The following is a 23,286-nucleotide window of genomic DNA, read 5'->3' on the forward strand; positions in this document are numbered from 1 at the left end:
TCTGATTAACAAAACAAAAACAGCAACAAAGCAGTCTATGCAAGTAAAACAAGCAATCATTGAGTAGGCACAATTTCAACATATTTCACATACAGTACCCTGTAGACCCTGTGGGTTGTCTCATTGTGTGAGGAGGAATATTTTTCTTGCACTCTGGAACAGTAGGACTTATTTTCCATAATGGGAAATGGTTAAACATTGAACTTTGCGATTTGGTGTGTATGAATCATTTTTTCATGGTGTTGTATAACACTAGAATTTTAGATGGGGGTTCAGTCAGGTCCACCAACTTCTCTGCCCTTATCATCTTTCCAAACGTTTGTCATTTCGGAAGATGAACAAAGCACATAGTGGAGGAAATATCTGAACTACTTCACTGTTCCATGATCTTTTTCTCTTCATTTGCATTCATGATTTGAATTGTAGTCTTTTAAAATGTGTCCTATGATGTCTGATTCACTTCTAGCTGCCCTATTGCATGGACTCAGGAAAATGTACTGCAGGACACTTGCATACAAGTGGTGTTTATATTGGTGGGGGTAGTATCATTCAACCTTCTAGTGTGAAGTAGCCTGCTGTATGCGGACAAAGAACACACTACAGTGCAGTGTTTGAACTCCATAATGTTTGGGACAAAGACATATTTTTCTTGATTTAGCTCTGTACTCCACAATTTTTTATTTGTAATCAAACAATTCATAGTTGGTTAAAGTGCAGATTTTCAGATTTTATTAATGGGTAATTCTATACATTTTGATTTAATCATGTAGAAATGACAGCACTTTTCTAGTCCCCCATTTCAGGGCACCCAGAAAAGTGGCTTCACAGGTGTTTCTGATTAGCCAGATGTGTTCAATTGCTTCTGTAGTGCAGGTATAAGAGAACTTTCAGTACCTAGTCTTGATTCAATGCTTTTGATTGCCTTTGGTGTTTGTTATTGGTGTTTGTCAACATGAGCACCAGAGTTGTGCGAATGAAAGTCAAGGAAACCATTATCAGGATGAGAAATAAAAAAAACTGTCAGAGACATAGGCCCAACCATATGTTGCCTAAATCAACTGTTTGGCATATCAAAAAGATAGAAAAAGAGCACTGATGAGCACTGGTGAGCTCAGTATTCTGAAAAGGCCTTGCAGGCCAAGGAAAACCTGTACAGTTGGTGATCTCACCATAACTCTCACCATCATGAAGAAAACCCCCCTAAAACCTGTCTGACTGATCAGAAACACTCTTCAGGAAGCAGGCATGGATATGTCAGTGAATACTATCTGCAGAATACTTCACAAACAGGACTACTGAGGCCACTGTGCAAGATGCAAACCACTAGGCTCTAGCAAATGGGCTAGCTTCATTTCTAACCTTGGTTACTAGACATACTTCACAATTGGTATTTACAGAAATACCTTTGCTGTTATAAAATTGCTTCATGGGGAAAATTTTCACACGCACCAGCACTCCTAAATTATATTTTATGCTTACATTTTCAAAATTCTAGGAGCATATGCAAGTGAAACACTCATGCTATATAGGCATGCATAGTAAGAGGGTCTCAATAGCCTTACATTTCAATAGCTACTTGCATAGTTATCAAGTTAGTTAGCAAGGAAAAATGTCTTTAGCTAGAACATTTTCATGATATGAATTGAACTGAATTTGACGTGGCTTTATCATCATAGCAGTTAGCTAGCAAAGTACATAATCATGTGATAGTGTTATATCCAATAAAGGAGTGGATTTGTTCAAATGACACCTGAACCCGAACCGAATGGATGCAGGTCGTGCAGAGATGCCATCTCTGTGTTCACACTGGTCATCCGCTTGGTGAAAACCGTTTTAATCCCCAGAAGTGCCGTTTGTGGGCACCACCATGTTGAACCACTTGGAGCCAGAGTTGGCACAGTAGGGGAAAGATGGACACTTATATGGTCCTGTCGTCCACTAAACACATGAAATACTGTCAGCAGTGTCCCTGATTTGTCCTCAAAATTATTGCAATCTTGTACAAGTAATACAATAACTTCACAAACCGTCTTATGGGATGAGATTAGATGAAGAAAAAACACCTATTGCAACTACATTTTCATGTGAGAAAAATTCTTGACTTTGTATTTTTACTGTATCGTTACCATTGACTTACATTGATGCGGGTGGCTGAAACACCTATACTGGAGCCAACTGCACTGGCGCTAGTGAGCAACATCTCTCAACAAGACCAGGAAGTGAGCTTCAAAATGCATCTGCATTCGCACTACAGAACAGTGCTGAATACCAACTGGCTCACCAAGCCCAAATTTATTGGCTGACTGGGAAGCCCCAGGGGAAAGCAGGCCAGGAAGAGCCTGCCTGACACACGTCATTATGACACATAAGAAATTTTAGGTAACACAGCAGACACACATCGACATGTAGAGATGTGAGAGATCAATACACAATTTAGCATGATATTCTGTTTGTAGTTCGTTATGCACTTTTTAATTGCCACTCGCCCAATGGGCTGGTGTTCTCTTTTTGGTACTTTCCTTGGGCGAGCCGGCAACCTTAATTTTAATTTCCAACCCTGCTTGCATTCATTTTGCAGTGTCAATTTCTCTGTCCTGAAGCTTGTGGAAATACAGTAGTGTAGAAGCAAAGCTATACTTTCAAGTAAAGTTGACTCATCTGTATAATGTCGCAGTTTCTTGGGGCTTGTAAATTAGTATATTGTCAGATTATAAAAGGGCTTGCCATGGAAAGACCCAGTGGCATGAACTTACCTAAATGTACAGGAAATTGTTATGGAGTCTAATGTCCACCTTGCTTCTGCGGTCTGCACAATACTGAAATTAAATATTCAACCTTACAGTTTTCTGTCTTAGAAAATCTTTCATTTCATCCTTGTGTTTCAGAAAGTATAATAATATTGACATGATGGTTAACAGGATATTAAAGTTTAAATTAAAAACATAAAACTGTTTAGATTTCACAAAACAGCATAAAGCAAGAATTTGCTTTGTCCTCACTTGGGGATTTAAACCATCAGGTCCAGAATCCAGAATCAAATTACTACGATCTTCACTCTGCATCATCTTTTGCCAGATTTCCAATTCTCCCTCTGCATTTTATTCCTATTGTATTCAGATTTTTAAAAAATTGTATTCTGAAATATGAAATATCTACAGGAATAAACAATTTATTTCTGAACAAATGGCTATACTGTATATATCTCTGGTTGCTAGTGAAGCTGCTGTTCATAATTTTCCTAATTTAAATTTTTGGCACTTTTGTATCTCAACTTTAACATGAATGTAAATGTACACTGTAATAATGCATGTCAATATAAACTTGACAGAAGCTGCCCTTTGCACTGTGATAGCTAAGGAGGCTACCTCCACAGATCCTGTCCTGCTTTAGACAGTGCTTTGTGCTCAGCTTCCTGTTCCACAGAAGACTTTGAAAATTAGCAGGAAGTACTGTACTAATTTATAAGTTGGTCACATCTGAGCTATTCAGTGACGCTCTAAAAATATCTAAATGAGTTAATGTGAGTATCCATGCAAATAGTTTTCAGTCATTAGAACAGATATAATACACATTAGATGCAGTGAACCTAACATAACTACATATGTGTATGCTTACAAGTGCTGACATATACATTTTTATTCAAAGTGTTTTATCCACAAAGCCTGCTGTTGTTTTGTGTTTCAATAAAGACCACAAGGGGGAGTAGACAGAATATATATATATATATATATATATATATATATATATATATATATATATATACACACACACACACATACAGAGAGAGAGAGATACATTTGTCACATTTCAGCCAATAGAGACTTTTGTATTTTGTCGCCAAAGAGAGGGGAATGTTGCTTGCTGACTGATGCTTGGCCAACAGAGGTTAAGTTGAGGGTGGAGGTGGAGAGGACTGTTCTTGTTTTGTTTGCACAGAACCTTGAAAAGTAGCAAACTTTGGTGTGGTATACTGTAGACCCAGTGGGAGTATGTCTGGTGCAGATGTAAAATTTGGAGGAGTCACAGTGTCATGTCTGTTCGGGTTCATTCTACTATTTTGGTATGCTTATACTGGGAACATTGATGTCTCAGATCTCTCTCACGGCTCATTATTGTACCTAAATTTTTCATGACCAGATTAGTTGACATTGACATAGTTACGTTTTAAAAAGATTGTTTTTGCAAGTATGAAATGTATGTTTGCAATACATTTTGTGAGGAAAGCAGTTAATTGTATGGTATAACCAACGAGAGGATACTTTGAAGCTAGTCACAGAATATAACCATTGCACTTATATTTTATCAGGTGTTGGTCCCTGTGATAGGCATGGTTTAGATACTTTTTTAAAAATGGTTGAATATGTATCACAGCAAATATTTTTCAGTGGATGCCTGGGTTAAGGAAATTAATATGATTTTACCACAAACCTATTTCTTATGAGTGTGCTAATACAACAGCACCAATTTTGCAGGACTTACGGGGACAGTATTTACTCAAGAAGCACTGAAACAGGGATTTGAATGCTTTGAACAATCAAACATGTCCATGTGCAAGCAAGGTCTTAACTTCACTCATTATGGAAATTGCTGTATTGACTCTTCCTGTCAAGACAAAAAAAAATTGTGCTATTGGGATAATTATTACTATTGGCATAACATAAATAATTATTGATAGGCTGTGATCATGTGTGATCTGCATGTTTACAGACTTTTCCTTCACCAGTTTGTCTTGTAAATGCTTCAAGACAAGAATTAAGAGATTTATGTAATATTCTGAGAGAAGTATTAACAAAGCACAAAGCTTACCATAACTAAAAACAAATTATTGGGGGTACAAATATTGAAACATGCATCATGCATGGCATTTGATTCCATTTATTTTAAGATCATTGTTAATTGAATTTCACATTGTGCTTTTATCATGTTTGACATATACTGGCAAATGAATTTAAAGTTATCAGGGTATATATCTATCCATAGATATATATCTAAAAGCCTATGGATACTTTACTTAGTAATTGTTATTTATTCTGGCTTAATATTTTCCAGACTTTTACACTTGACACATCCTCCAAAACCTAGTATTTGTGCACTATTTGTACATTTTGTTGGATAGCTAAAAATAAAGTTTAAGCTAGAAGACACTTAGTATGGAATGCGATTTTAAAACAAAAATGCGGTGTATTCTTTTTTACATTTGCATATAGGCTGTACAGCTGCAGGCCTGAATTTGTGTGCCATTCAAATAAATCGTATCTGTTGAACAGCTTGAAATCTTGCAGTACATTTTTAAAGTTCCCTCTGAATGTCGGTTCCACCCAGCTGTAGGCAAGCCGTTGCTGATTAGCTCAGTTGAGCTCATTTGCATTGACGTCAGTAAAGGCTGTAGGTCAATCCTTGCGGGTGCTTTTATTGGATCTGCCGCTGTCAAGCAGTGCTGAAGAATTGGAAGGGCAAACGCTGGAAAGGCAGAGAAAGACTAACAGAAAACAGCATTATGTGGCTAATTTTTTGCTTTCACATTTATAAATAACAATCAAAAGCCTTCCTTTTTACGACCTGAAACTTAAGGACGCAGAACAATTTGCTTTTGTACGCGTGAATTAATCAGAGGTGGCACCACAGATAATGTGACAGCCTTTACATTAAAAAGAGGAAAAAAAAATCGTGGGCCTTTGATACTCAGTTGCCCATTTTAAATGCTTTTCTAATGTCACGTTTTGTATCAAAACTAATAATGGGAGCCTGAATGGAAGTCTTACAAAAAGGATCCCAATTTTTCTAATTGGTATTTTCGGGCAGTTAACTGGAATGTTTGGTTGGACTAAAACGCATTTTGTTGTATGGGAGGGAGTCTTCAAATCACAGCGGCTGCCAAGTGGAATACTATGTTTTGTGAATCGTTTAGCCTGTTGATGATGAATGGCACTGAAGTGGACCAAACTGTTGTAAGAACAGGTTTGTGCCCCGTGTCTTAATTTCAAATGGGTACCCAGATTGTTAAGAGAGAAGAAAACATCCAGGAAAAGCGGATTTAATTTATTTTGGGTGGGGAAGAAGAGAATAGCAACAGGCTCGGACAGATGATGGATAAGACATTTGCCTGAATCGAAGCGGACCGATTTATTTTCGGATAGGTGAAAAAGTTTTTAAAAGGAGTAAGTTATGGTTTGGTACGAGAACTAAAAGGAGAGCGAGAGGAAGAATAAACTGCGTATGGAATTGAATATCCGTTCAAGAAGCATTTCGGAATTCATGTATTTGTTGGAGATACGCGCGTTTGTAAAAATTATAGATAATTTACTTCATGTAAAAAGGCAGAAAGGAAATCTATTTCCTGGTTGGGGGGTGGGGGGGAAGGAAGATATATTATTCATGGTCTCAGTGAGGGAAACGGGTGAGAGCGTTTTACTTTAGGGTTAAAAGAAAAGGAATAAGAAGATATCCATGTACTGTAGCTATAGCCAAGGTAAAACGGGATAGCTGGGCAGAAAGAAGCACTTGAGAAAAAATAAATTGGCAAAAGTGGCGTTGAAGCATGGGCTGTGCCTCCAGCATTCATATCTCGGATAGGGTGGTCTATCACAGTGGAAAAGAGTCCGAGGATTCTCACTCGCCCCAACAGACCAATACCACACAGCAGTCTCAGCAGCAAGGAAATCCAGCCCCGGGATTACCCATTAAACCCTCAAGTTACAAGGTGAGGACTAATGCTGGAGCCTACCACCTCCAAGAAAGCTCTCTGTCCGTGTGTGCGCGTATGTACGTATGTTTAACCTGTATTCCTATGTCTGTGTTACATTGAAACATTAATTATTACATGTAGCCTATATCCATCAGGAATTGCGCGATGCACAAGTTTGACTGAAAAAAACTATTGTAAAATTATTCACTGTCATATTACATCACATCAGAAAATTGTATGGGCGCAAAGGTAGTGTTTTAAGGAGGGAATCGCCTTCATAATTCAAGAAGACGATTTTATTAAAAGTTCACTTGGCACAACCCTTCTCAATTTTTCCGGGCTAATCGCCTTCTCTCAAGTAGTGATATGTTGTCTACCGACACACTGCTGTCTCGTTCCTCCAAACTGCATTTTTGGGGACACATACACACGTTATATTTTTCTTGCCTGAACGAATATCCCGTACTACGGCCACTGCATCTCCGTCCAACATTATACGACCTGGAAAAAAATTGCCTCAGTTCTACTGTTATTCAGCTATTGAAGACGTTTCCAAGTTAGTCCAGAAATTGATATAGGTCAGTCATATGAAATGGTGGAGAATGCACCCACCTTCCTACTTTACCCGGAGAAAAGTTTTCTGCATAGCTTTGACAGGAATTAACTGAAAAGCATGTACCTGCAGTGCTAGATTGCCTGTCAATCCGCATGGTATAATATACCTTGTACCTTTATACTTTATGCATAATGAGGTTTTGATTTCGATATTTCCTGCGTATTTGCGTTTGATACGAGAAAAGTGAGTATAGGAACTGTCTTTAAGGTATAATGCTGCTCAAGTGGCACGAGCCTTGGACTGGGCAGTAGACACGTCATGTCAAAGTGGAGTGCCATACCATTACGAACACCAGTCATGCTTCTGTGAGCTTTTAATATGTGCGAAGGAAACGGTTGTTAATAGCTGACTAAGGAAATAAGTTTAAAAAATGTATTTTCATATCTAGTCTCTTTCACACGGACAGGCATGGAGAAACAGTTTTTATTTATTCTATATTTTCATTTTGTTTTTGGCTATATGATATTTTAAGCACAAAGGTAATTTAATCTCCGCCTGGCTCACCCTCTCGATGTCTATTAATTTGCATTGTACGTTCCAATTATATGTATAGTCTCCCACATGGAACATGGAGCATAGGGTATTGACTCACTACTGGAAAATGAAAACTGACACTTTGAAAGAGTGACAGGATTGCCAAGTTCGAAGCATGAAGGGAATTGTAGCTATTATGCTTTACCTGGTTTATATGAGATCAAATTCTCTGAAGTTATTTATTAAGCTGCATGGTGTTTTAAGGCCATATATGACTGGATTCCTGTAAGTCTTGTGTACTGTAGGTAGGTTGGCCTGTACCATGTTGTGTAAATGGAAAGTGTCCAGAAAAAAAAAAAAACTTGCCAGAAATGGTATTAATTTCTGCTCCAGGCAAATTAACTTCATACAGTAATTTCCTTTCAGTCATTGCTTTTTGGGTCCTGTTCTTGGTTCTTGTCACAGCTTATATTGTGCCTTAATGTATGCTCCCTAATCATTGGAACATTTATAGGCATCATCAATATGGCAGCATAAAAACAAAAAAATCTTTAGAAATCCACAAGCACTTTGCCCCAAGGCATATGTGTGCACATTCCAAAGCGGTCAAGGTCCCACATATCTGTATTAATACATTGGATCTAATACAAGTTATGTCAGTAGCAGAGTTCTCATGATTCCTCGTGAAATAATCTGCACATGTAATCTCTCCACGTGCTCCATATGTTAAAATGCATTGGTATCTACACAGTTAATGGAAATCTATAAATAGAGCATTATAAGTGACGGTCAAAAAATTTAAATTGCCTAGGGATGGAAAGCTGAGGGACATGAAGCATCAATAGCATGTGACTCCAGTCTCCCACTCAGTTCTCTCTTTGAAGACCCTAATGTGGTCTGCCTCGAACTTGCATCTATACATCACTATGAATTATTGAAATTACATCATCTGAGCTTAAGTAGTGCATTTTATGTGTATGGTCAGTTCTAGAAAAAGGAAATGCTAGTTTGGGTTTCAGCTTTGCATTTTCATCACAAAAAGTCATTTTGTCCATAGCTTACTATTGAAATTAAGTTCTATTTGAATGGTAAATTTAGTCAATTTAGTCATTTACAGACTGGGGCATAACTGTGTTTCATTCCTATGATGTATCTGTTGCATTTGACCAGATATGATGATGTACACGGGTGTGCATTAGTTTTGTGTGTGCACGTCTGTTTGCAATCATGTTTTTTTTGTTTTCTTTTAACAATAGCATTGGTGCATTCCTTGTATGGCAAAAGTGAGTGACAAAATTAAGTACATTATCTGAGTATTGGGTATTTAAAATTCTACTGAGAAGAAAGGAAATTATTTGTGTAGTTAATGCTTCAGCTGTTCACTTTCATAACAAGGTAAAAGATGCAATAAAACATTTTTTTTATTTATAGAACTACCCTATACTCATTAGTAACTTTTGATTACTTTGCTCAAACTGCGGTTATAGGAATATTCTGATTTTGGAAATTTTTCACGTGAGTGTATCTTCATTTTAAAAATATTGCAACATTATACTGAATTGTGTGGTCACATCAATCAAGCTAATAATATTCAGCTTGTGCAACCGTTTAATAGAAAGTGTGGATCTATTGAAGAAGTGGTGCAATGATCATTATTACACTTTTTTACTGTACCCAAAAGCAAACACGGCCTGTTTGAATGAGTGTTTTGAACTCAGACTTTTCATAGTTTAATAACATCCATACAACAGCTATGCACAGTATAAGGTAGAGGTGTCGGTATTATTTTCATAGCATATATCTCTTACAATTCTGACCATAGGAGTCCTTCTGAGAACACAACTGCAATTGTGTTTGCTTGTCTGTAAAATCTGAAAATTTGTAGAGGCATTTTTACTTCTGAAAAGATTGCAAGAAATTGAGGGCATTCTGTAAACGCATAGAAGTGGCTTGGCCTAATGATTTGTTGTGATCTGATTTTTCATCTTTTCCAGAGTGATGCCAAGCAGAATTCGTTAGGGAAGAACTAGAAATGGTCTCCTCCTCCCGGATCTCTTTGCTTTGTTTTTGCCGAGTGTCTTTTCATTGTGTCTCAGTCAGGATATGGTACCAATTTGTCAGCTTCTGCATTCGCTTGCCTGCCACCACCTACCACCCATTGATGTCGCTTGGCATTGTGGGAGGCTTCCCCACAAGATGCACTATAGGAGAACACTGAACTGCATGTCTTCAAAATGTGATGTCATTAATCTTTCAGCCTTTCGACTGAATCCTTCTCTCTTGTTTTTTTTTGCCGTTTATTGTTGCATTTACATGCGCAAAATGCTTGCATCACTTGCAGGAAATGTATTATTGTTGAGTGTGGGGCAACTGAGAACAGTGTTTCAGTCGATATTGATGTATTCAACAAGTTTGGATACACTATTGTCAAGCTTCCTGAGGCTGTGAATGTTTTGAGAAACCAATGCAAACAGTGCTTATGTGTGTATGACTGTCCAGGCAAATCAGAAGTTTGTTGATTACATATAAGGGTGAATTTACAGCTGATTGTTTTCTTTATGAGTTCTGTATGGCACAACATTGAAATGTTTGCTGCTTTGATGTGGTAATACCATATGGAAAATGAGGCAGGCCAAGGAACATGCAAATTACACTGTAGCATATTCCATGTGCACTTGCGTGTGGTTCTGTACAAAATCAGCCGTGTAAAGCCATTTTTCTGTATCTTTCTCCTCTCAGTAAATAACATTGATATAATTACTATGCAGATTTGCTAAGTAATTGTACTGTTATGTTTTGGAACCCTAGTCAATGTCTCCACCTCACTACATTACCTCTATCTAATAGGGTTGAATGAATTAGCCCTTTCATATGACTTAATATCTTGACAATGTCTTTGTCTAGTGTAGTCCATTCAGTTAAAAAAGTAGATATATTTCAGATGAGAAAGATTAATGTTTGTCACACCCTTATATGTACAGGGCATTAAAGCCTTGTTCAGTAGGCCTAAATGTTTCATGGACATTGTATTACAAGATATTTTTATTTTTAAATGGTCTTCATGGACGTGTGGTGCCCAGTATTATAATAGCCATTTGATGATTGGAGGGCAATAAGAATCTGTGTCCCTGTGTTTGCTGTATGTTGTCCTTAGTAGTCTTCACTTGCAAGTTAAGTTTCTGCTGGATTAGAGACGCTCTATTTTAAAAACGTTAAGCAGACTATAAAGATGTCATTGGGTTAGGGTTTCAAGTGCCTGTCAAGCAAGGACTACACAGAAACCATGCCAAAGAAGACTAGGGCTGGCCTTTTGAAACATGTGACATAAGAAAAGTCTACATTGGCTATCTGTGTCACTGCCCCACAAAAGGAGCCTCTCACACAGAGTTGTTTTAGGCTCTTTGGTTGGTTGAAATGCCTCACTTTGATTTTAGTCATTGCTTGGGGGTAGGGGGAGGTCCATTGTCTGGTAAGCCTAATTTTGATCCATATTGGAGTTGCATATTTAAATTGTTTTTACTGCTCTGTGTTGCATTGGGATGTTTAAGCTGTCATTGGTGGTTGTGTACTTGTGCATCCTTGGCAGTCATTTGTATTTTGAAATGTATCCTTTATTCCAGTGGTCTGTATATCACTTTCAGAGAAAGCAGAATGATACTTAAAGCTACAGGCATCTCTACCACTAGTAAACACCACATATTATATGTACGCTTATGACCATGGTTACTCAAACACTCATTTTCATTCACCGATAGGCATCTAAGGAGAGTGATTTGGAGTGGCAAAATCTAAAAACTCTTCTGTCTGGGTCCTCTTATCTGTGTCTGCAATGTAGGTTCTGACCTGTGCTTTGACAGGTGGCTGTATGGATGGCTGTTTTGGCTGAACTGGGTGTCCTGTAGTTACAGGTCTCTTGCTGAAATAGAGAAACGCGAGACGCCTACAGCCTGAGAGACTATGTCAAGGGCACACCACCATCTGGGCTGCTGTCTATGATAAGGCACAAATGCAAGGCCTCACATTAGTCGTTAACTTTGCTGGGATTTCATTCTACAGAGTCACTGTACAGAGTCAGTACATGTGAAGACTACAGATTTTTTTCTGCGCAAAAAAGATGAATAACGTTGTTTTGGCTAAGCGCTTTATTGTTTTTCATAGAGTTAAAATGTGTCGTCAAACACAATCTACAGGACATTGGTGAGTAAATGGACATTTTTGATATGGTCCAGCCTGGATGCCCTCGCATAGTTTTTCTACTTTGGAAAGAACAGTGCTTTTCAAAAATTTCTAGAGATGTTTGCTGCACAGAGGGCAAACCTAAACATGACTTCCTTTTAATGAAGCAATATGGTAGGGGGAGGTGGGGTGGGCAGAGCTGAAACTGAGACCCATTGGATAATTTATTCCAGAGGAGGGCAAAGGTTTAGTGAGCTAATGAATTAATCCACTGTGTTTGCTGCTCCCCGAGCCAAGGGGAAGCAACAAGAGAGGCCACAAGGCCTCATCTCTGTGGCTGTGTAGCTGTCTCTCTTCCTCGCCCCGTCTCTGTCTTTCTCTTACGCGCTGCATGCTTCTCTTTCCGCGTGTTTGCTGCTGTAACTGTGAAAGCCGTTACTAAGGGTTTGTTGCCCCACTCTTGCCAGTTGTTAGAAAGTCACTGGCATTCTCCTTTATCAGTGACACTCTTGGAAGCTGTTTTCATTTGCAAAGCAGCGTTCTGGTTTGGCAGTGAATTCCTCCAATGAACAGACTGAAGGCAGCAGGGTCAGATAATTGTATATGAACTGAAGATTAAGGTTGAGGAAGTTGGACATAACCAACAATTAAATAGTTCTGTTTTATACTCCGGTTAATAGATCCCCTCAAGTGCAAGGGTGTGAAGTTATCATTCCTTTGTTTCAATAATAATAATAATTTAAAAATATGATGCTTGTTGTCTTCTGTTGTCATTTCAGAGATGCACGGATTACAGTAATGCATATAATATTTTGTTCATATTTTCTCCCCTATTTGGAAATGGCAAGAATATCCAGTAGTGCCGCACATGTCTATTCAAAGGGCATTGCGCTCCAATGACCCAGAGCTCATTTCTCTAACTGAAAACCATTTGCCTGTGGATGCCCTGTTTGCTGCTGGGAAGAACCAAAGTAAGCCCACTTTGTTACCGGTAGGGAGAAGACAATGGGTCCTGATACTGTGGGCTCCCAGCCTCACATGGCTAATGACATAGCCCAGGCTTGAGCCTGTGATTTCTTGGCAGTGGGGCCCAGCCTGCATACTGCCCCTATTTATATTTCATTTTGCTATTTTGTAGTGGATGCAGCCTTGCTTTTTAGCTGTGGGCCCTTGGTTGTTAGCCTTGTTTAGCATGCCTATACATTTGTTATCAGTGTAAATGGCAGATAACTCTTGCAGTGTTGTTGAGGGGTTTTGCCCTTTATTCTCCACAACAAGCGAGTGCAATTGGCAGTTTATATTTCCTTGTGGTGAAATTATCCTCATGATGAATTGCATGTTGGTCTGAGCCTTCTTGCACTGGAAGTACAAGGCACATAAAGTCCATAACTGTGTATCAGATTTAGGCAAGTGCTTACACAGCATTATGAGCCTGCTGGTCACTGGCACATTTTGAAAATGTGTCAAAAACTGAAAAAAAATAAAACCCGATATGATGTTTTGAAATTATTGAAGGGAAAGAATACAATAGAATACGTGGCCTGACATGTATATAGTAGGTTATATACTGTACCATGCAGTCTGTACGGTGATACAGTTTTTGTATTTATTGTCCTGTGCTCCAGCACAATGGATTTGAAAAGAAATTATGAACATGAGGTTGAAGTGCAGACTGTCAGCTTCAATTTGAGGGTATTTACATCCATATGTGTGTAGGAATTTCAGCCCTTATTATACAAAGTCCCCCCATTTTAGGGGATGAAAAGTAATTGGACAACTTAATATAATCTTAAAGTAATCATATTTAGTAATTGGTTGCATATCATTTGTATTTTATAACTACCTGAAGTCTGTGGCCCATGGACATCACCAGATGCTGAGTATCTTTTCTGGTAATACTTTGCCAGGCTTGTGCTGCAACCATCTTCAGTTCCTGTTTGTTTCATGGGGATTTTGCCTTAGAGTCGGTTCCAGTGGCAGTCATACATGCTCAAGCCATAACACTATCTCCATCATGTTTCAGATCAGGATCATGAGAATTTCCTTTCTTTCTTCGCAATTTTTTCTTTGGTACAGGTTAATACTCATCTTGTTGTCCATAAGACTTTGTTCCAGATCTATGTTTTTTTGTGTACTTCTTAAGGCAAACTTTAACCTAGCCCTTCTGTCCTTGACGCTAATCAGTGGTTTGCATCTTGTAGTGAACCCTCTGTGGTATTGCTGGTGTAGTATCACTTTATTGTAGTGTTTGACACATCTATGCCTCCATCCTGGAGAGTGTCCTTGATCTGTTTGATAGTTGAAATGGGTTTTGTTCATAATTGAAAGTATTATTCTGCCATCCACTGTGGTCTTCTGTGGGCTACCAGGACGTTTACTATTACTGTGCTAACCAATGCATTTTTGCTTCTTAATGTATCAAACAGTTGAGTTTGACGCACCTAATGTTTTGCTATGTCTCTGATTTGATTTATTAGTAATATAATTGATATATATCATATCAAATATTTATAAATATATTATGATTTATTATTTTCCAAGTAAAAATGCCACACATAGAATCAACTGTTCTTGTGCATGAACTAATGATGCAACAACACAAGGCTGACCAAAAAAACAGCTGAGTAGCCAATAGTCCAATTATTTTTGGTTGCCTAAAATGGGGGACTATGTTTAAAAAGGACAGTAATTTCTACACGGATTGCCCAATATAAATATAGATGCCTTCAAATTAAAGCTGATAATCTGCACTTTAACCTCATATTCATTGTTTCACAAATGTGGTGGATTATAGAGCCAAACCAAAAATATGCCATTGTGTCACTGTCAGTATTTAATTATTTACAGACTGCATTGTTCATCAAAAATGAGTCTAATTTTAATTTATAGTAACAGATGAAATGAACAATTCTTAAATATTTCTTAGTAGAGGTATTGCATCTGAAGCAAACATTTAGGTATATGAACAAGCCTCTGCTGAGACCAAGGGGATATATATTTTCTTTTTTGATGGCATATCTCAGCTTATAAGACTCTTATTTCGTATACAATTAATTTGCTGTCTTAAACAAGAGACCATGTCCCATTTTATCAGTTATGTTTTATTGCATTTTAAAATGGACGTTGCTCTCTTGAGCCCATGCTCACTGTAACTGATTGGCTTTTAATACAGGATTGGTCTTGACTCATTTCTGCTAAGCATAATCGGTAATATTAAATTTTGTTCCTGATATTTTGTGTTTATTTTTGGAGGCGGTACTTGTGTACAAATGGCAATTTTTTTATGTGAAAGGAGTTTTGTAATCAGTAATTCCCTCTGTGTTCATTTCTCAGTGTGTTTGCACAGCTTGGCCGTTAATGTCCCCAAAATAATTACAAATAAGAGCATTGCTCTGTAGCTGAAAATGTGTCCAATTCAGAGCTGATTCGCATACATTGGTACATTGTACCCAGATGGCCTCAAGGCTGTTCTTCCTTTGCTGGGCATCACTGCTCAGCCTGTGAATGGGCATGTTGGTTTTTAATTTTCCTCTGTCACACACAATATCTCTCTTGGCATAGAGGCTGAAAAACTAGAAGAAGAGAAGGGAAGATAGGCCCAAAGAAGGTGTTGTCTGTGTAAAATCCTGCTGCTTATAACACGGAGCCTGAATGGAAATGCCCTAGGACTACAGTCTGCCCCAGAAGCCCACCATTGGTAGCGTCCCGCTAGCGTCCCACTCACTCTGCCATAGCTCTTAACCAGAAACTGACCCTCAGGTTTGTGTTCTGTCATATAAAACAGCCATATTGTTATCCTAATGTGACGACCTGGACTACAGTTGATGTGGTCTGCATGTGGACACTGGGCTGCTAATTCTCTTTAAGCTTGCGTTGGAGATGGCCGCGGTCACAGTTACCAGGGGATTTGCTGGCTGCGGTACAAGAAGCACTTTGTCTCACAGTCCAGGAAAAGCACTTTATTGAAGATGTGGCTAAGTAGCAGTGCCCCAGAATGAACAATACCCCCACCCCCCAGTATTAAAGATATATTTCAATGACCCGTTGATGTAATGATACACTGTCTCTGAAGGGGTTTTATTTTATGAGGTTAGCATTAAGGTGCTGCATAATGGGTAGGATGAAGTGGTTTTTTTTTGCCTGAGCCTTGAAGTTGAAAGAAATGCAAACAGAATGAACTGCCATTAAACGATCTGACTGAAAGGGCAGCACGGGGTTGTAGTTCCACCTTTATAATTGTTTTTCATCCCCCTAAAAATGCAAAGTGTTCATAACTGGAATGATATATGCGGTAAGGTGGGGCCCGTTTCATACATTTTAACTTTAGACTTCTCACGGACACAGGGTCCCCGTACTGTACTGTAACTGACTATTAGTTTTGATCCTAACCAGACATTGGGTAGATCTGTGTTCGATCACTAGTTACCAGCCAGCTGCCTGTAATGCAGGATTGCACTGCATGGTGGAGTAGTCAGAAGCATGCTTTGTCCAAAGCTCTGTTATACAGCCCTGAGAATGTTACAAGTGGTTTCCTAAGGCTTTGTCAAAGCCAGTGTGGGACTTTGTCCTCGGTTGTCAAATCAGCTTTGTTTTGCAATAATGTTTGATCCACGCTTGTTTAATTGACCAGGCAAGTCTTCCTAGAACTGAGGGAAAAGCTTATTCCATAAACATAATATTTCTCCTTTGTATATTGCACCATTAAATCTCCTTGTAGTCTTACTGACAGGCGATGCTGGCATTTATTGACGTATTTGGCACAAGAGTGATAAACACAAAACAGCCTAAGTAGAACCCTGCAGGTTTATATTTATTTTGTATTAAAGCAAGTGCTGCCAAGTGTTTTAGATGTACCAAAGAAAGGAATGATATACAAATTGACACCTCCCAAGAACCTGGAAGAGGCACAGGAATATAATGACCTGGCATGGCAAACACCCTGCGCCCGGATTCAGCACCAAATCTCTGTGAAAGGCTATGGGGAAATCCACGCAGCTGTGCGGCGGATGGACCGACAGGCTAGAGCGACAGACCCAGAAGGACCAGTTTTACAACAGGTTATTGCTGAGGATGGCTACAGTGCTGGCGCCACCGTGTTTGTTAAATAAATGCCGCTGTGAGAAACGCGGAGGCCTTAGAGAGGGAATGCGTTGCTATAGACACTCCTGCCTTTCACCCGACTGTTACCAAGTTTCATTTTCATTTTAGTGGTTGTGCATATGCGTGCGTGTGTGCTTGTATGGAGGTATTTTTGTTGAAAAGAATCACAAATCTGTAGAATAGATCTACAAATTTGCAAATCTATAGAATGGATTAAAAAATGTCAGTAAATGTATTCCCAGGTCTGTAGAATGTATTCACACATCTGTAAATTAATGTAAGAATACATGCAAGAACAGTTGTAAACTTGTACAACTTGAGCAAAGACAACATAGTAGGCTCAGTCAGCACTCTCGACCTTTGCACCAAATTTCACAGTGAATTATTTATTATTATTATTATTATTATTATTATTATTATTTACATTATCTGAACTCACTGGCTTGATAACATCCCATGCCGTTATATGTAACATTAGTTAGCTAGCATGCTAGCCTGCCAAATCTGAGCAAACATTAACCAAAATCACTAATAATGACTTATGTTAAAAGCAAGGAGGTTGATGTAGGTCTGGTTCGGGGATGTCAATGGAAAAATCAACGGGAAAAAGTCACTCAAAACGACTCTGGTTGGCCACATAGTAGCTGTATGCTTGTCGACCCTCCTCCTAGGCTCTGATTGCAACGAGGTGAAGACATAAGTGTAGGTTACCCATCACTTTTACGCCACATGATATGCAGAATAGCATTTGAGGGGTTGCAATGGCAAATTTGTGAGGTTTTAAATACTGAGTTATGTTTGCTGTGGTTGTACAAGTTTGCAACTGTTCTTATGTGTATTCTTGCATTAATTGATTGATTTATGAATACATTCTTCAGATTTGTGAAACCATTTACAGATTTGTGAATCCATTGTGCATATTTTTGAATCCATTTTCAGATTTGTGAATCCATTGTGCAGATTTGTGAATCCATTCTACAGATATGTGAAACCAGTTGCATATTTGTGAATCCATTCTACAGATATGTGAAACCAGTTGCATATTTGTGAATCCATTCTACAGATTTGTGACACTTGCTACAAAAATATCCAGAATTTTTAATCCATGTCTCATTTTGGATTACAAAATTTGAAAAACCTGCTCTCTCTTGGTTGTGAAAATTATTTAAGCCTTTGGTTCAGGGAAAAGTGTCAGCTAAGGTGATTGTGTTTTAGGAACAGATCCTCCTATTGTTTTTTTTATTTTATTTTATTTTTTTTTTAAAGGCTGCATTGAGAGGCTTGTGCTTTTCCCTCAAGGTTTAAAAAATGGAATCATGGGATGGCATGTGATCCCTTTCTTACGTTTGTTGAATCAGTGTTTTTCAAAGTGGGTTCCAACACAAGACACCCAAAGACTTTGCTTTGTAAGAAGCCTTCTGTTGTATTTTAGATGCTAGACAGAAAGTATGTTGTCACAGAACCACTTGGTTTCACAATGACCCTCTCCTCCCCCAACCGAATTTGCAGGTTCAGTTTGAATCTGTATTTTGCTCATTTGGATTGTGGTTTACAGTTTACAGTTAATTTTGTAAATAAACTGTAATTAAAATAATTAAAAGCATAATGAGTAACACTATTTTTATTTTTTTAGCAGAAGCTTCCATGGACAAAATGCTCTGACTGGCAAAGTCATAATTTTTGTTATAGGGGTAGTTGATAGTTTGTGTGCGTGTGCATGTGTGCGTGTACGCATGTGTGTGTGCGAGTGCGCGCATGTGCATGCATACGCACACACACATCTTGTAGAAAAAAGGCCGTTTAGTTTCTCAGACTTGCAGTGTTGGGAGTGTTTAGCTCTTCCCTCTCTGAGAACAGAGCTGGAGAAACACTGAAGAAAATTTCTTCGCTGCAATCGCGGCTTTGCGGAGTGGAAAGAACGTGGTGAGAGTGATGTTCAACAGCATCGCTTACAAGGACACTGTGGCTTTGTTTAGCGAGTCATTGTTACGTTGATTATATTTTTCCATCTATGTTGTGTCTAGGAATGTGCAAAGAAAAACGTTTTACTTTGCATAGCGCTCACTGGGGAATGATTTATTCTGTCAGCTAAACAAAACATCAGTGGAAACGAATACAGTGTTGCTAATAACACAACGAGCAAGCTATTGATCTCTAAATGCATAATTCAAGTACCCATGATGCAGTGCACAAATTGTGGCAGGATCTGAAGGTCAATGTATGAATGTATCGGTTCTCCTGCATGGCCTACAGAGGTGGTGGCTGTCTGGACTGAACTCCCCACAGTAGCTTCCTCGGCCCTGTGACGCAGGTGTAGCTCTCCGGAGTACTCGGCCTATTTTCACGCCATAGGGACTCAGAGTTCTGGGCCTGGTTTGAACACAGAGGAAAACCACAAAGTAAATGTAAAAAGTAAAAAAATAAAAATAAAAATAAAAACCTGGAGGAGAGGAGCCATGTCAGTAACATGGGATTGAAAGAATCATTGACGTCTGCCGAGTTCTAGAATACAAATTTGGCATCGGGAGAACGTTGTGGGGAGGAGGGGGAAGAATGAAGCTGTGCCGTATTGCAGAAGCCTGGGGACAGTGAGCACGATGAGCACATAGACAAGCTGGAGAAAGGGCCAAGTGGAGCTGTGCAGAACTCTCAAATCAGACAAGTAAACTAAAATACATCCTATGTTCATCTGTTTTTTTTTACCCCCTATAAAGTTATATTGATATGGTCCTCGACTCAGTGCAGTGAAAGCAGGATTAGGGTTGATGACTGGCTGTAGACTGGTGATGCTAGAGTGAAGAATGTTGTCTTGGGTCAGGTTATTATGGAGACAGATTTGTGGAGGGGTGGGGGCAGGAGAGCACCAAGATACTATTAAGAAACCTACTTATTTTTCCATCCATCCATCTTACCAAACAAAGATCAGGGATTAGACCTCTAAAGGCCACTAATGGGCTGTTCTCTGAGAAATGCTTCATGGTCTACCGCACAAATGTAAAGTAAATAATTTTCAAATAGTCTGAAATAAAAGTTTTGTGGAAAAAAACGCTCAGTAGGCATGTGAAAACAAATCAAAGGAAAGTCTTCTGTTGATTCCCGTCACACAACAAGTTGATGGCCATTACACTACAGTGTGCAAACATTTAGCACGTCCATCCAAGCACCTGCCCTGGATTTTATTTAGTCCTGGAATGGTTTGAACCGTGATAATAAATGAACGTCTGGTGTGCAGCTGAGAGAAGTTCAGCCCTGAAGTTCCGTGGGGGGCTGAACTGTCAATCTTTTTCCCCCTCTCCTCATTGTCATTAACACCAGCCTGCTAATGATGGAGACTGAGGCACAGGGCTGCTTCAGGGCCTTTACTGAAGTGGATAAGTTCCAGGTTTCCTGGAAGGCGCTCGGCTTCTCCCGTGTGTGAATCAGCGCGAACCATTTCCTCTGGACATGTCGGGGGGTGGCGTAGGGGGCTTAAGGTTGTGGTGGCATTAGCAGAGGATTGTTGTGTAATTGGGATAAGGATAAGGACAGAAATACCTTGAAGGTGACGGGGAGGAGAGAGAAAGTGTATCTGCCCAGGGGTCCACTTACATACAGGCCATTTATTTAATTGCTAGTTGTATTAAGCCTGGCTCACAATTTCGTAATGTCTCCTTTCAAAACAAAGGCAATGCATAGCAGGCTTCTGGATTTGTGTTTGGATATTCCTTCTTCTCATTTCAAAGTGTGCTTGATTGTAATGTATAGAATGTACAGTAGAGTTACGTCTGTGAGTTATGCTCCTAGACTGTAGTGCAAAAATTAATACCTGGGTATGCCTAAATGTGCAACAGCATGGTTCTTACCTGTTTCCCTTACACTCGGGTAAGGAGGGATTGACAAGTTTGAGGACATACTGCTAATGTGAGTTAAAATGAGGCTTATGAATGTACTGGAGATGGGGGATAGATACCGTTACACGAGAGCTGATACTGTGGCACTGATTTAGCCTTACCCAGCCAAAATGGCCTCCGCTAAGATTGCATAATGATGTTCATCTGACCCACAGTGCCTTAAGGTATCCCGCAACTAGTTTTGTTATGTCACACACTAACACTGGTTCAGCTAATGCCAGTTTTTGTCTGTTCAGTCACTACATGTACTTGAATGTGCAGTGAATATCACAGAGGTGTGTTTATTGCTCGACTAACAAAAAACTTTCCTGTTTGATACTGCTCTGAATTGCTGTGATTTGTGTTTTCTACAGCACATGAAATAAATCTGCTATGCGTTTGAGATTAAAGTAAAAAAAAATCTCTTTACCCTGACACTGGCCATTTAATAGCCTCACATTTTAGCAGCTTGCATGCGATGTGTGTCTATTTTTTATAGATAAAATATTAATATACCATCAAAATAGGATTTAAGTTTTTCAAAAAGTTATTCATTTCTTTCTCATGCTGTAAAGGCCTACCTATCACTGTCATTTTTGAGTTTTGCTTGGTAATTAAGGCAATGTAATTTGGTGGTTTTTCTGACCACCGTGAAGAGCTTAATTTGTGAAGTTTTACAAGGTCACATTTTTTTCTGGCTTGATAAACTTGGCTCATTTGAATTGGCTCTGTCAGGCATGTAGCCCACCAGTATGACCTTGAACGGATACTATAATTTTCTTTAAATGGATTTAAACCCATTTTTTCATGCAGCCCTTTTCTATGGGTTGCACTCGATGACATGGACCTTTGTATCACGCCAATTTATATCAGTGGCAATAAATGTAAACTTATTCAAATTTAAAGAAAGAAATACTAGTGCATATTACAGATCAAAATGGATGCATTGTCTTGGTTATATGGTTAGTTACATTTTATGGAATCGTTGTGAAGACAAACTTAATTTTTGAATAAATACTGTAAGCACTCCTTTTTGCAGGTATACACCCTCAACTTTTTAAATGCAGAAGTGTAATGTCCATTGTTTTCTCAAATATAACATATTTAATTATAATATCATAGTTATCATAGTTAATAATTGTGAGCTATTGCAGTAATGGTTACTCAGTATGGTTACCCGTAATGGGGACATGGGGAGTGTTTGTCTGCTTCAATAAGTCCACTTAAATGACAGACACATCGCTCCCTCCAGCCACGTATTTATATTTTTAATATAAAGTACCGCAGCGGTGTCTCTGGTTAGTCCCTGCTGCAGCTTGTGTTAGAGCTGGTCCAGGCTCCTCTGGCACAGTCTCTAGGCTACGCCGCGCACCCAGCTGACAGGAAACGCATCACTGCAAGGCCGAAGAGCCGCTCTCTCGCGCGTCGCACCCTGTCACACAGCCCTGTGCTTAGGGAGCTCTGCCTTTTCCCCTAACGTCAGCAAGCAATGCCTGGACCTCTCAGTCCTGTGCCCGTGTTAATCGTAATAAAGCAAATATAGCCCTGCATCTGGTTTTGATGTTACTTTGATTTGGGAGGTTGGTTATAACCTTGAAAACACGTTGGCCTGTCTAAATTAACAAATATGCTATTTTAGTCCATGTATATTCTGGTATTATATTAATAATTACTGATTGTTTCTTATTCTGGGTTTCTGATTTTTTGGGAGTTAAACTTTGGAACATTTGTTTCTATATTTAAAAGATTAGAAATATGAGATGGTAGTCAGTGAATGTGTCATTTCCACACTAATGAAAAATTTGGACATTTTATTTTAATATCAAACATGTTATGAAATTAAATTTCTCTGTAGTGAATCTGTCTTTATTAGGGCATGCGGTGTCTTACAGTATTCTGTGACTGGTGTATCAATGGCACCTCATGTTTGCGTATTCCATTATCTTGTGAGGTAAGAGATAAAGCTGCAGACAGAAAGAGGGTCAGTGTGTTCTTGCGGTGCCTTGGTGTACTGTAAATGAGCACATGATATTATGAAGGCATTGGCATTTGTGTCTAAAACAAACGTCAGTATCCAGGAATGATGGTGGGAACTTTACGAGTTATCTTTTGAATTATTTGCTGTAATTGCTAACAGCTTACAGGGAACGTCATGCTAGTGAGCAAACGGTCTTGTGGTTTGCTATGCTTTGTGTGATATAGGAGGTGTAGATTTCCTACCATAAGTGCAAAGTTGATAGTTATATCATGCAGTGATAGTTATAATTATGAATTGTACACACTTTTCTATTAAATATTTTGCAACAAATTCCACTGGCTTGGTATCAATCAAACTTTATTTAATTTTACTGTCTTTTTTATTTACA

The 23,286-nt window shown here is 38.8% G+C and overlaps 1 protein-coding gene across 2 annotated transcripts in view; it reads left to right on the plus strand.

Annotated features, from left to right (window-relative positions):
- Positions 1 to 23,286, plus strand: part of pde8a (phosphodiesterase 8A) — a 54,784-nt gene that overhangs the window by 8,215 nt on the left and 23,283 nt on the right. The window contains exon 1 of one of the 2 annotated variants that reach the window (XM_064336548.1): positions 5,394 to 6,700. The exons of the other annotated variant lie outside the window; for it this stretch is intronic. Coding sequence (XP_064192618.1) covers positions 6,539 to 6,700 — 162 coding nt within the window. The 5' untranslated portion in view covers positions 5,394 to 6,538. Of the gene's footprint in view, positions 1 to 5,393; positions 6,701 to 23,286 lie in introns of those variants that run through there. 2 annotated transcript variants of the gene reach the window in all.

The sequence above is a fragment of the Anguilla rostrata genome, chromosome 5, assembly GCF_018555375.3.
Source record: "Anguilla rostrata isolate EN2019 chromosome 5, ASM1855537v3, whole genome shotgun sequence".
Taxonomy (NCBI): Eukaryota; Metazoa; Chordata; class Actinopteri; order Anguilliformes; family Anguillidae; genus Anguilla; species Anguilla rostrata.